The following is a 13,719-nucleotide window of genomic DNA, read 5'->3' as shown; positions in this document are numbered from 1 at the left end:
ATAAATAAACATTAAATAAACATGAAATATATCAGTGTGCGTGTAACGAAGGAATCTAATAAAGTTTCTCTTTTTGAATGGAATTACTGAAAAAAACTCAACTCTGTCATGATTTCATGACCAGCACCTGTATTAAATAAGCTGCGAAACACAATGTATGGACATGACTGAGAGTTTCACACGAACTTCAAAAGTTAAAGTCAATGCAAAGAAAATTTTAATCTGGAGTATGCACAACACTTCCACATGCTCTGTGGGGTTTCTGCCTAAATGTTTCTGTGGACTCCTGAGTTCATTTTGCTGCATCGTCCGCAACAGTACACAAAACATTAGAATTCCTGAGGCTCATCTTTGTACTTTTGGTCTGGTTTTATTATTGTCCTTGCTGATGGACGTCGGATCCTCTGGTGGTGCCATGATCTTAACGATTCTGCCTCTGGAGCTTGATGATGTCACCAAGAGTTGATTTATGGTTTTTCTTCAGAGCTCTCAAAATATTTCTGCTGTCAACTGTTATTCTTGGTCTTAAGGGGATTGTTTCTTCTTCAGAACATTACAAATGGTCTTTGTGAAGGCCAGTGGTTGCTTCTGCTTCTGCCAGCTTCACTATTGCCTGTTTTCACACTAACCTTACAGTCTGCACTCACCAAACAGATCAGGACCTGTGCAACGTATGACCCACCTGTCAGTCAAATGCTCCAATTCCTTTGATCGTCTAAAAATGTGGTGCACATTACAGATAATGCTAAGTTGTGTATCAGATACAGATAGAAAAACCTAATAATAAAGGCTCTTTTGCCAGATTCAGGCTTTCATGTCAAACCCAGATGTTTCCAGTCTACAGCTAAATCCTGTTATTTATCTATTTTTGAAAAAAAAGATCAAGAATTTGGACAATTCAGGGATTACTCACGTCTTTTTACCCTGCCCTCCACTAGAAATGCATCCACAGAGTGATGCATGATGCAGAAAACCTGCAAAACGTACAAACTGGATAAAAAAATCAGCAAGATAGAAAATAAAATGTTCAGAAACAACAGAAGCCATATCAAACACAGACAGATCACTAAAAATTTAACAGTTTTCACCAACATATTTGCTAAAATATAAAACCTGTTTTGTAAAACTTTAAACTGTCACAAACAGCGTTCCTGACGTCAGACGCTTTAAACATCTGACCTGATCCCAAAAACAAGACAGAAACATCTAAACAAACCATTTTAGATCCTAATAGAAGAATGGAACGTTTCTGTTTGTGTGTGGAGGCAGCCTTTCCTAATCTAAACAGGGTTTGTTTCCACAGGAAGTTATTTTTGTGTGAGATACGTGAGCCTGACTAATGAGCCACGCTGCAAGAATGTAAAGCAGCTTTTAGATGCTTTTATCAGTTTGCTCCATTAATCAGTCAGAACACCGTTACTGTGAGGGATATGTTTGTACATCACTTCACACACAGACACACACACACACACACACACACACACACACACACACACACACACACACACACACACACACACACACACACACACACACACACACACACACACACACACACACACACACACACACACACACACACACCAGGAAACATAAATGTTGCCTGGCATTTCTGCTGAGGGAAATCTTTGAGGACGACGTTTATATTATTCTGTCATTCTGAAACGTTTTGCCATACTGTGAAAATGTGTGAAGATTTTTACGTTTAGACATGACATTAACCTACATTTGCGTGGTGTTGCAGTGGTTAGAACTGTTGCCTCGCAGCACGAAGGTTGCAGGTTCGAAACTCGGCTCGGCTGCGGCCATTCTGCGTGGAGTTGCGTGTTCTCCCCATGCATGCGTGGGTTTCCTCCGGGTTTCCCCACAGATCACAACATGCCCTATAGGTTATAAATTGTAAGTCGCTTTGGATAAAAGCGTCTGCCAAATAAATAAACATAAACACATAAACATACATTTTATTTCATGTGTACCAGTTTCTACAAGCTTTTTAGCTTAAACAACTCACTTCTTTGCCACATTCAAATTTCAAAAAACTTTCCTGAAGGAAAGATATTCTGATTTTATTTTCAGTCTGTATTATTTTTTTTAAGTTTAGGGCTTAATGTAACCATTTGACCCTTTCATAGCTTTTAATCTCACTAACAGAAGCATACAGGTGGAATTCACAAAATCAGATATGCAAAAAAGAGTTAAAACAAGTTAGTAATTCAACTTAAAAGGTGAAACTAATACATGAGCTAGACTCATTCCATGCAAAACCAGATATTTCAGCCTTTATTTGTTATAATTGTGGTGATTACTTACAAATTATAAAAACCCACAATCACAATCTCAGACTATTAGAATATTGTGAAAAAGTGCAATATTCTAGACTCAAAGTGTCACACTCTAATCAGCTAATAAACCCAGAACACCTGCAAAGGGTTTCTAAGTCTTTAGATGGTTTCTCAGTCTAAGATGGATTAATGAATTAAATGAACTTTTGCATCAGATTCAGATTTTTCCATTTTTGAGGGAAAAAAACTCTTAATCAAAATCAATCCAATCCAAATATCATGTTTGAAGGCAATTTCTTAACCCACGACATGAAGAATCACCGCCAGGAGTCGGAAGGTAAGTAAAAGAGGTTTATTTGTATGGTGATGTGCGAAGCTGCTTCTGAGGGACGGGAAATGGATCCGTTGGGTTCTGAGAGAGGAAGTGGGGTCAGAGTCTGGGACAAACGTGGGAGGCTAATGAGAAAGGCAGAGAGCTTAAGGTTTCCTGGATGATCCGGGTTCTTTGGGGAGGGTATGCCAGGCCTGGCTGAGCAGGGAGACTGAGGAGCTCCAGGTGTGCAGGTGAGTGGCTGAGAGCAGGTGATCAGGGGCAAACGGCGGGTCTGGAATGTTGGCGATGGTTCAGGTGGTATTGCAGAAAGCAGGTTCTGGATAGATTAATGGAACCTGGAAGGATCAGGAGGACAGAGCGAGTTAATGGCCTGAAAGGCAGGAATAGACGGCAAACAGATTCTGGTTATCTTTCAGGAAAGATCAGGTGGCTAGAAACTACCCAAGACTGAGTATAATCCGGCGCTGGCGAGTTGTCCTGCCGCTCCTTAAATCCCCTGACCGCTGATGAGCTGATTAGACACAGCAGAGCTCTCCGGACACACCCACCTGCAAACAAAGCTCAGACGAGGATGGTGAGTTCAGCACAGAGCATGACACCAAATGTGTCTGTATGGCACATTTAAAAACAACATGTCAGCTGACCAAAGCGCTGCAGAGTAAAAGCATTGACACCTAAAAAGCCATAAAAATTCTAATTCAACCCTATTGCACATAAAACACAAATAAAAACAGTCATAAAATAAAAACATCTAAGACCAAAACAGAAAGATAAAACAGCCAATAAAAACAGAACAGCATGAAAGAACAATCGCTGGCCAAAAGCTAAATGAAAGAAATGTGTTTTCAGGCTGGATTTAAACTATGCCTAAAACTTAATTTTTACTAACATGCAGGTCTGAACAAAATGGAGTGACCACTATGGATGTAAGGGCTGGGCATGACTACATAAAGTATTTAATAAAAAAATAACAAACTTCTTATTACAAAACTATAAAACAGTTTTGTTATTTTAGATGAGAGTCACTTCCTTTTTGTGTCATTCTTGTGTCTGACCCCAGTTTGAGAAGAGAGATTAAAACAAAACAATCTTCTCATCAAACAATCTCCTGGTGTCTGACATGGCTGGGTCTCAGTTATTTCATCTCCTTGTTTTTATTATTACTCGTTATGAAAAATTATTAATTTGCCTGTATTTAGTCCCGAAACCCCCAAGGTGCTCTACAATGCAACAGTCATTTGCCACCACCGCTCCTGTCGACCACCACCAGCAGGAAAGGAGGATGAAGTATTTGCCCAAGGACACGATTGCAGAAGACTGAGCGGGGCTTGAACCTGCAACCCTCCGGTTACGAGGTGGGCACTTGCTTCCTCTGCCTCCGTCACTCCTCACCTGTTGGTATAAAACACATGAATTAAGATATTTCCATAAATGTCTAGTTTCTCCCTTTAGGAAGCACACTCTCTTATCACCACAAGCCCAGCTGTCAGGAGAAAGAAACAATAACCGCCTAAATGATCTCATCTGCCATCTTGTGTTCAGGGTTTGGCTGCATCTAGTTTTACAGCATTTCTGTCCAGGTAATGGTTGAATTAAAGAGAACCTGTGATGGGAACGTACACTAATGCACTTTCTAAAAGAAACAGAAGAGCAAACAGACCAATAAAGCACCTTCGTGTGTAAACTGACCAGAGAAAGCTCGCCTGACACGGATTCTGACACAACAAAAGGTCGATTAAAGCTCGACTCAAGTGGATGACAGACTGTGTGGACACACCAGCTTGCATTCATGTCGTGCAGAATCAGCTCCTGTGATTTGTTGGGATTTTTTTTTCTGGATGTTGTTTACCAGAGCAGACTGAAGGTTGGGAGAGTTGCTCTACAGGCTCTTCTTGTTTCCTGCTCTCGCTCTCATGCAACACAACATGGGAGAAACGTGTGTACGGAGGAGGAAATGGATACAAAAAGCTGACAGAGGACAAAAGTATCCGTGAAAGGAGAGATTTGTGTTTTCCAAGGTAAATCTACATTTTACTCCACTTTTATCTGTATTCCTTTGACCCTTGTTCATGCTGTAGCTTTCTGTTTCTGTCCAGAATGAATGTGTTCACCTCCTCTCTCTCTCTCTCTCTCTCTCTCTCTCTCTCTCTCTCTCTCTCTCTCTCTCTCTCTCTCTCTCTCTCTCTCTCTCTCTCTCTCTCTCTCTCTCTCTCTCTCTCTCTCTCTCTCTCTCTCTCTCTCTCTCTCTCTCTCTCTCTCTCTCTCTCTCTCTCTCTCTCTCTCTCTCTCTCTCTCTCTCTCTCTCTGTCCTCCAGTCCAGAGGGGCAGCAGGGGCTGGACATGTGTGCTTTTGATCAGCTTTCTGATAAAACAGTTTCCTGCCTAAGTTGGGACAGAGACAGCAAAAGGCTCCCCCCTTTTCTGTTTGCATCCAGGAGGATATGTAAACACACACACACACACACACTGACTGTGAGTGAGCATGGAGCGCTAGTAACTTTCTCCCCGTCTCAGTGAAAAGCAGTCAGGAGAGGAAGAGGAGGCCTGATAGATGAGCAAGGGTTTGAAGATCAGCTGCTGACGTGCCACTGGAGCTCAAAGATGGACAAAGGTGGTGAAAAACCAAAGACATATGTGTCTACCTTTCAACTGGCCCTCAGGCCTCGGCACTGTGTGAAGAAGCAGAAGAATGGACTGGATACCAGTAAGAGGACAATAACAGGAAACAACAAACTGGAAAGAGCACATGCAACAGGTAAAAGCCAGTAAAACTGAACAGTTTGATGTCAAAATGCAAAAATGGTTTAAATTTACTTTATTTTGGCTTAATTTTTGTTAAATAATGGGATGATTAATGATCACGCTTTGGTATGTAACACATCTCCCCAACTCTAGTCCTCACTATTAGCTGGCTCCTTCCTCCAGCTCGCTTGATTTAAATAAAGGGGGTGATCAAAAGGCTTCTCCTGAACCCAACGTGGTGAGGAGGTGAAACCATTTGATTCAGGTGTGCTGCTTATTGGTGACACCCGCTCTAATGTGTGTTCATTCCTTCTAACAACTTTAACGACAAAACGGATACATTTTCTAAAAGAAAATATGAAAATATGCCAAATCAAATACTGAAACTTAAAAAAATTGTGATTTACTCTCTGCCATTTATTTAAAAAGTTAATAATTTTGGGGAACTGTGAAGAATCAGCTGCTAAATCAGAAAAAATTACTGATTTTTTTAAAATTTGCATCAACTTTCATTTAAAACAGACAGAATTTCATATTAAAAATCTTTGTGGCAGTGATGAATCAGTAACAGCAAAGCTGCATTTAAAATTAAAAGTTAAAACTACACAAACTAAATCCTGTCCAACTGCTTTCTGTTTAGGACAATAACATTCCAGTAAATAAACACTGATTCATTTGGACATAGTATAAAAATAGCTCTGGTATTTCAGTCCTTTTTTGGTATGTGAAGCCATGATTTCTAGTGTGCAGGTCCCTGCAGGTGTGCTGTTTTGCTAATTACAACTAAACCTATTCGAATAAAATGTAACAGGTCAACAAGGTGAGAACTATGTGAAGAGAGATCTGGAAATCCATCAAGAAAAAGTCCCATTTATTTAAACAGAGGGGGCGGGACTTAAACCATTATGGGAACCAGCCACCAGGGGGAGTTTGTTTAATAATAAATAAACTGTCCATTCACATCCTGTACATATTTAATACCCAGTCTCTTGACATTAAACAGGCTTTTCTTCATTATTTATAGAAAACATCTGGTGTGAGAGTAGCTAAATAAAATCAAATAAATCAAGATGGGTTTTTTTCCATTACCAAACATTTGCACAATGTTTAACAGGAGTGGTGATGCAACGCAGATGTGAAACTTGTTCCAATTATCTTTTTGCATGTCGCTGGCAAACAGCAAGAAGTTTCGACATGCATCATGTTGAATTAGTACAAATAATTGTGTAATATCAAAATAACTGATCAAACATGGCATTTATGTTGTAATTGAACCCTTGAAAGCATCAAAGTTCAGTTGAAAGATTGAATGACAAACATGTGGGGACAGATCCTTAGTCAGCTCCCTGTGGCTTTTGGAAGCTAAATTCTCCCATCCCCCCAGGTGTCCACATTCCCAAACTGAAAGCATTCCACCATCCTCTTGTTGGACATTCCAAGGCAAAAGCACATGTGGTGGGAAAAGCTCAAACACCTCTTTAACGCAATAGATATCCAAGGAATGTGAAAAACAGCAGGATTTTTACAAGTCCAAGCAACATCAGAGTCACCATGGCAACAACCAGCAGCTTCCGGTCACTCCGTGACATCAACGTTTGTCCTGGTGGTCACGTGTGTGCGTGCGTGCGTGCGTGCGTGTGTGTGTGTGTGTGTGTGTGTGTGTGTGTGTGTGTGTGTGTGTGTGTGTGTGTGTGTGTGTGTGTGTGTGTGTGTGTGTGAAATGTTTTTACAGCTTTCATTTAGGAGGTATGACCATGTAAAAAGACACTTTAGTTTCAGTTTTGTGCTAAAACTGATGTTAGTTCCAACTCTGAATGGCCCTATGGAGAAAAACACATTGTTCTTTTACCAAAAGTCCAAGCTCAATATTCGTGAATGAAAAGGTTTTTATGTAAGATTTGCATACGTTATGCACAGACGTCGTGACAGAATTGCAAAATAGATGATGACTAATGACCGACATCCATCATTTTTGCTTCCTTTCTGCAAAGACGGCAAACATGTCACATTTCAGAGAATGGAAGCTCCTTGCTTCAAAGAGTCACTCAGAGACCTTTCAATCTGTGATGGAGGTGATGCTACGTTTCATGGTGTCATCACAGGAAGCGAACTGCTGAGTGTTTCCTGGCTGCACAACGGTAGGTCAATCAAAAATACAAACTTAGAGCAACAAAAGGGAAGAAAGTTCCATTTCTACGTGCTCACCGAAACATATTTATTCTTACATTTAGGTGTTGAGCTGAACTCCTGTAACGCCTCCTTCAAAAACAGCCTTGCCACACTGACTGTGAGACAGTGTTCAGCAGGAAACGCTGGGGTGTACACCTGTGTGGCTGAGAATGGTGCAGGAAGGAGATCGTGCAGTGCTGTGTTACAAGTCACAGGTAAGGTTACAAAATCCTTAGAAAACACCAAAACCAGCATAACCAGTAGTAGCTGCAAAGCTGTGTGGATAACACAATGTGTCACTCTGCTCACAAAGCAGCAGCAGCAACACAACCCCCCTCCAGAACAAGCAACCATAGGCTGTCCAGTGAGGAAGCACTCAGGACGTCAAATGAAAACAACGACCAGTCCTCCACTGCTGATGGGAAAAATCAACACACAGGAGAATTAGATAAAGGTATGACCTCATAAATCTCCATTTCTGCTTTGTTTCTCCTTCCTTTGAATATAAAACTACATATGATTTTTTTTAAAGTAGCATTTTAAGAAAAGGAAGAAATACAGTTTTCAGAACTTTGTTTCCAAAAAAGGACAAGGTGCAATGTTTGTCCTCAAAGCCAAACAAGCCGTGTGATTGGTTGGTTTAAACCTCCCTATCATGGTGCACACTTGTAGGTCAACCTACTGCTTCCTCTCTCACAGCTATCAGAGACAGCAGGCCTCCTACTAAAGTCCCAGCACACAAAGGTAAGCAGGGATGTTCCACTACAAGCAAAGATAGTTCATTAATTCTCACAGAAAAGAGTTCAGTTTGGTGCATGTTTATTTTTAAAATCAGGGCCTTGTGTGGAGTTTGTTAACCCACCAGAGAAGGTGGAGGCCCGTGTGGGTGAGCAGGCTCGGCTACGCTGTGAGTTCAGGAGCAGCTCTCTTCCTGTGGCCTGCTGCTGGATTTACAACAGAACCAAAGTAAACCGCAAAACCACCACAGACTGATTTGATTAAAGAAGTGATTTGTTTGTTTACATATAGCTGTTTAAACACTTTGGACTCTTTGGCCTTCCTCTTCCTGTCCAGGTGGTGGCAGGAGGGCCTCGGACGGCGGTTAGGATCGACGGGACCCAAAGCAGCGTGGAGATCTCTCAGGCCCTTCTGGAAGACTCGGGCTCGTACACTTTTGTTGTTCGGACCAGACACGGCTCTGCTCGGCACACGGTGTCCCTCAGTGTTGTTGGTAAATATAAGGGAACTAAATAGTTTCCTAAATGCTTGTCTCAATACAAATGACAAATCAGAAGCATAAAATGTTTTAAAGTTAGGGAAAAAAGGAAAATCCCAATAGAATGCGCTAGAACAACGTGTTTGACCTTTGTCCTCAGATCGACCCGCTCCTCCTTCATCCCAGCCCGTAGTGTCTAGTGTGTCCTCCCAGTCCCTGGTTCTGTCCTGGACGGGACCTGGCTACGACGGAGGCACAGCTGTGTTGGGATACATTGTGGAGGTCAGTCAAGAGGGTTCTGACAAGAGTGGGAGCTGGACTGCAATCGGCAGGAGTAAAAACACGTCATACCACATCTGCTCAGGCCTGGAGGCTCTGAAACAGTACCGGTTCCGCGTCAAGGCCTACAACTCAGCGGGGACCAGCGAGCCGAGCCAGGAATCTGTGTGTGTCAGGATGGCAACATCAAGTGAGTGATGTCGGTAATAAATTGAATGGCAGAAAGTTTGGCTTTTGACTTTAAAACCTGACTTTTTTTTCCTCTTTTGTGCTCAAAGGGGAGAAGAAAGAAGAGTCAGAGCCATATGTCATGGTGACTATCGACACCAAGCATAAGGTCAACGATCATTACAATGTGCACGAGAAGCTGGGAGTGTACGTTTCTGTAAACTTTGGGTGTTTAGTTTGGTAGGTGTCAGTCCTGATGCTTCTAAATGTTATCTTTGAATGCTCCAGTGGAAAGTTCGGCCAGGTGTTCCGAATGACCCACAAGATAACGGGCCAAGAGTGTGCAGGCAAGTTCTACCGAGCTCGAGTCTCCAAGGACAAGGCTGCTGCTCGCAAAGAGATGCAAATCATGAACAAGCTGCACCACCCCAAACTTGTGCGGTGTCTAGCTGCCTACGATACCCGCTCAGAGATGGCCTTGATCATGGAATAGTAAGAAATCTACATCTGATGACGTTTTTGGAGTTCACTCAAGATTTAGGGAAGATCTTGTGTCTGACCTGTGACCCTGACTCGTTGTTACTGTCTAGTATTGCAGGTGGGGAGCTCTTTAAACGCATTGTAGATGAAAACTTTGAGCACACCGAACCCACCAGTGCACGCTACATGAAGCAGATCCTAGAGGGCATGCAGTACGTCCACAAGCAGAACATCATCCACCTGGACCTGAAACCCGAGAACATCGTCTGCGTGGATCCATCTGGTACACGGATCAAGATAATCGACTTTGGCTTGGCCTGTGAACTAGGTGAGAGGATCGATGGCATTGAATGCCTGCCAGAGATAAGCTTGGACGAGGGTCCGAATTCCTGGAGGAATAGCACAGCGGTGACATCATTGCAGCTCTTTGCCCCTGCAAACACACGAGATTGTTTTTTCCCAGAGCCATAATAATAATTACGTCTGTAAAGACTGTTTTCAAGGACATTTAAGCAGCATTCTTCTTGTTTTTCAGATCCGACTAAAGATCTGACAGTGATGCATGGTACTCCGGAGTTTGTGGCCCCTGAGGTCATCAACTTTGAGCCTGTGGGATTGGAAACAGACATGTGGAGCATCGGAGTCATCTGCTTCATCTTGTGAGTGAAGCGTCTAAGATGGTAGTTTTAACTGGAATCAGAGCATTCTGTTGGGGGAAACATTTTTTATTAAGTGTTTAGAAAAAGAAATTCGTTTTATTTGTTACAACAGATTTCCAGTTTAAGGCAGGACTTTCAATTCCTCGAGGGCCGGTATCCAGCACGTTCAAGTGTTTCTTTGATCCAACACACTCAGTGGTTGAATCCCCAGTGCAGCAGCTCACCGGGCTCTGCAGAAGCCTGTTAATCACCTACTAATTGAAATCAGGTGTGTTGAAGCAGGAAGCAAAACATACCGGCCCTCGAGGCCCGGAATTGAATAGCCCTGGTTTAAGGAATTTAAAAGGAGGATTTGGTGCCATCTGCTGGCTCTCCTTAGCCTGGCAAGCCAGACTAAATAAATGTATTATTTAGTCTGGCCATGCTCAATTGACGGCTCTCGGTTGTGGGGCGGGTTCTACCGTTGTCTTTCAAATGATCTCCGCATTCCACTGGACAATGAATGTGACATACTCTTGTTTCACTCTGTTGCATCATCCCACCCACCAGGCATATAGAGTGCCCTGATTGGCCCACAAAGCGGATAAAGCTCTGTGATTTGTTCACTAAGCAGATAGAGCATGATTGGCCCACCATTATGGACCAATCACAGCTCTTTATGTGTTTGAAACCCCTCTAGAGAGCTGTGATTGGCAAGCCAGAGTCCTGGTAGGAGCTGCTGAGGTTCCAATGGAGCATGCCTAGACCATTCTTTGCAAAGCAAGAATTTGGTCTAGTTCACTAGGCTAGGCTCTCCTACTATAACCAGAACCTCATTTAAAGCAGGACATTGGCTTGTACATTTCATTTAGTTATTTTTATTCATTTGAGTAAAATAAAACATATTTTACCCTGAATTCAGATTGGGGACCCTTGCCTCTGCCTGTGGTGGTTTATGATGTTTTGTGATCCAGGCTCAGTGGAGAATCCCCCTTCCAAGGAAACAACGATGCCGAGACGCTAGCTCTTGTGACTGCAGCCCAATATGAGTTTGACCCAGAGAGTTTTGAAGACATCTCTGATGAAGCGAAAGACTTTATCAGCTCGCTGCTGAAGAAGAACAAAAGGTTTGGTCTGTCATTTCCTTACTCATCAGACTAAATAAATCAGTTTTAATATTTCTGTTTGGTCTGTCAGAGGCAGGATGTCATGCACAGAGGCCCTCGCCCACTCCTGGATGGCGTCTTTCACCCCTCTGACCCGCAGACCCACCAAGTCGCTGAATAAAGAGAAAATGAAGCGTTTCCTGGCTAGACGCAAATGGAAGGTAGCTCAATTTCAAACGAATGAAACGTCTACAGAGCAAAAGTTTGTAGTTTAAGATTCCCCCCCCCCCAACTTCCAGAAAGCCGGCAAAGCGGTTCTGGCTCTGAAGCGGATGACTAACCTCTCCAACAGGCCAGACTCTCCAGGCCACTCCTTAGAGGGTAACTGACACAATGTGCTTCGTCTCCCAGATCTGCTCATCAAACGGTCTCAGATTGTCACTTTGGGTTCACGCTCTTGTGATCAAGGAGGCCTTCTTTCTATTTCCCCTGCATCATCACCCCCTTCCTCCCTCTGATCTAGAGCCAGGCTGGAGCCGGGAGGCTGAGGAGGCCATCCAGTCGCTGGACAAGCAGCTGCAGATGGAGCCGCACTTCCAGCTGACCCTGAAGGATGTCACCCTTCCCAAAGGAGCAACCACTGTGCTAACGTGCCTCGTTGACGGTAGTGGCTAAAAAAAATCATTTTCCAACGGAAACATAGCTACAAGTGCTTTGCTTGTTCTAGAATGATGGAATAATGTTTCCCAACCCCAGGATACCCACGTCCAGAGGTGAAGTGGCTTCACGACAACCGGCCGCTGTCTGAATTGCGCAGAGCAGTGATAATGCAACATGAGGACGGACTCTGTGTTCTGGTTCTGGATGATCTGATGCCCTCTGACTCCGGGGTTTATGTGTGCCGAGCCAGAAACGAGCTGGGGGAAGCTAAATGCTCTGCCAAGTTGAATGTGGAACGCTGAGAGAATGTGAGTGGGTGGATTTAGGATTTCCTTTCTTATTGTTCTACCAGTAAATGGACACGCGTCACACACAAGACTGCTTTCACACTGGATCCCAACCAAATAGGAAGATTTAACCAGTTACCTTCAATCACAGTTTCTGCTGTTCATACACTTCATCTATGTCCTAAATTAGCTCTGTTGAGTTATTTAAACACACACAGGGACTCACATTAGCTTCACTATTAACACACCTGCACATTTTGTATATTGGAATGTTTTTTTAAGTTTTATTAAAGGTAATAAAATGTAAGGTTTACAGAAATACCTTGAGGTGACGTGAGGAAAAGGTTGTTTTTATGCCAGATTGTTAGTTTGATGCTTTAGTTGTTAGACAAACACGTTAACATTAAATGTTTTTATACAAGTATGACCAAAGCAGAAAGCATCTTCTTGTTTTGTAAACTTTTATGAATAAATTATCTGTTGCTTGTGACAATTACAGCTCTTTTGGTTTTATTTAGATAAAGTGCTGAATGACACATGGTCATGTGACAGATGGGATCATATCTTATTTCACATTTAAAGACACAAGTCTTTCTTCATTTATGGAGAACTAGGCGGCTTACTTTTACCACCCCCTAGTGTAAGTTTGTAGAACTGAAAGCCAAACCTATTTCCTCGCTGTTGTTGGGGTCCTGCCCTCATGAGAAAATTACTACGCAGTATTTTCTCCAAAGGACTGTGCCATCTACGCCCTGAAGCGTAGACAAAGCATGTTGATATCAGCGCCAGCAGGGACTCCATGTCCCATGATCCTGTGCAGCCGGCAGCAGCTTGATGATGTCATCAAGTGACACCAAGTCTGACATGCCCCGGTGGATACCGGCCCCTACAGAGACTGCCCGCTGGACGAGTCTATAAAGCCGAGGCGCAGAGCGGAACTCTTTCTCTTCCCTGTCCAGTTCACCTGGTGTAAGGAGACCCCCGCCTCTGCTCCTACCGCTCCAGACGGCGTGTGTGTGAGGCCTAGCTGCTGGGATCAATGGACCAACGCCATCTGATCTGCTCAGCCCCGGACACAGAGGGACGCCTTGTGTCCGTTCATTCAAGATTTTTCTTTTTTTTTCTCTCTTTCTCTTCCGCTTCTCTTAATGGGCCATTCCCATCTGTACCGGGTCGGCCCGGCCCGGGTAGCGTAGGTTGTTTACATATCTGGGTGACCTGGTATTTTTCCGGGCCAACCAAGGCTCATTCTCAGCCCTCTTCTCGAGGGGGTCTGCTTCAGGCCGACCAGGGCCAACACACCCACTGCTGACAGCAAATTCACACCTTCCATTAGAGCAAGCCTCTGATTGGTGGGT

General features: G+C 43.3%; 1 protein-coding gene and 1 long non-coding RNA gene across 6 annotated transcripts; one reads left to right on the top strand and one right to left on the bottom strand.

Moving 5' to 3' along the window:
- Positions 1-2,619: 2,619 nt before the first annotated feature.
- LOC139063530 (uncharacterized) lies at positions 2,620-3,326 on the bottom strand. Its single transcript, XR_011516904.1, has 2 exons — positions 3,058-3,326; positions 2,620-2,951 (listed from the first exon to the last, which is right to left on the bottom strand). It is a non-coding gene; the product is annotated as an uncharacterized lncRNA (long non-coding RNA).
- A 1,748-nt stretch (positions 3,327-5,074) lies between these two features.
- Positions 5,075-12,874, top strand: LOC107387566 (myosin light chain kinase, smooth muscle). 5 transcript variants are annotated; one of them, XM_015962593.3, is made up of 17 exons: positions 5,075-5,371; positions 7,350-7,496; positions 7,590-7,742; positions 7,844-7,981; positions 8,227-8,271; positions 8,363-8,493; positions 8,602-8,758; positions 8,904-9,212; positions 9,301-9,397; positions 9,479-9,682; positions 9,781-9,998; positions 10,206-10,329; positions 11,283-11,435; positions 11,506-11,635; positions 11,714-11,795; positions 11,938-12,078; positions 12,171-12,874. In XM_015962593.3, exons 1-17 carry the CDS (start codon positions 5,218-5,220, stop codon positions 12,374-12,376), a joined length of 2,589 nt encoding a protein of 862 aa, XP_015818079.1. In that variant the 5' UTR covers positions 5,075-5,217; the 3' UTR covers positions 12,377-12,874. The 5 variants fall into 5 exon arrangements, with proteins under 5 accessions (XP_015818079.1, XP_015818077.1, XP_015818078.1 ...); XM_015962591.3 differs by having other exon boundaries at positions 8,200-8,271; XM_015962592.3 differs by having other exon boundaries at positions 7,841-7,981.
- Positions 12,875-13,719: the final 845 nt, after the last annotated feature.

The sequence above is a fragment of the Nothobranchius furzeri genome, chromosome 16, assembly GCF_043380555.1.
Source record: "Nothobranchius furzeri strain GRZ-AD chromosome 16, NfurGRZ-RIMD1, whole genome shotgun sequence".
In the NCBI taxonomy this organism is placed as follows: Eukaryota; Metazoa; Chordata; class Actinopteri; order Cyprinodontiformes; family Nothobranchiidae; genus Nothobranchius; species Nothobranchius furzeri.
This window is presented reverse-complemented; position numbering and strand designations above follow the sequence as displayed.

Coding starts and splice junctions, on each gene's coding strand:
- LOC107387566 (XM_015962590.3), top strand. CDS start 5,218: ATGGACAAAGGTGGTGAAAAACCAAAGACATATGTGTCTACCTTTCAA. Junction 5,372..7,349: donor GGAAAGAGCACATGCAACAG/GTAAAAGCCAGT, acceptor CTTTCTGCAAAG/ACGGCAAACATGTCACATTT. Junction 7,497..7,589: donor TGTTTCCTGGCTGCACAACG/GTAGGTCAATCA, acceptor TCTTACATTTAG/GTGTTGAGCTGAACTCCTGT.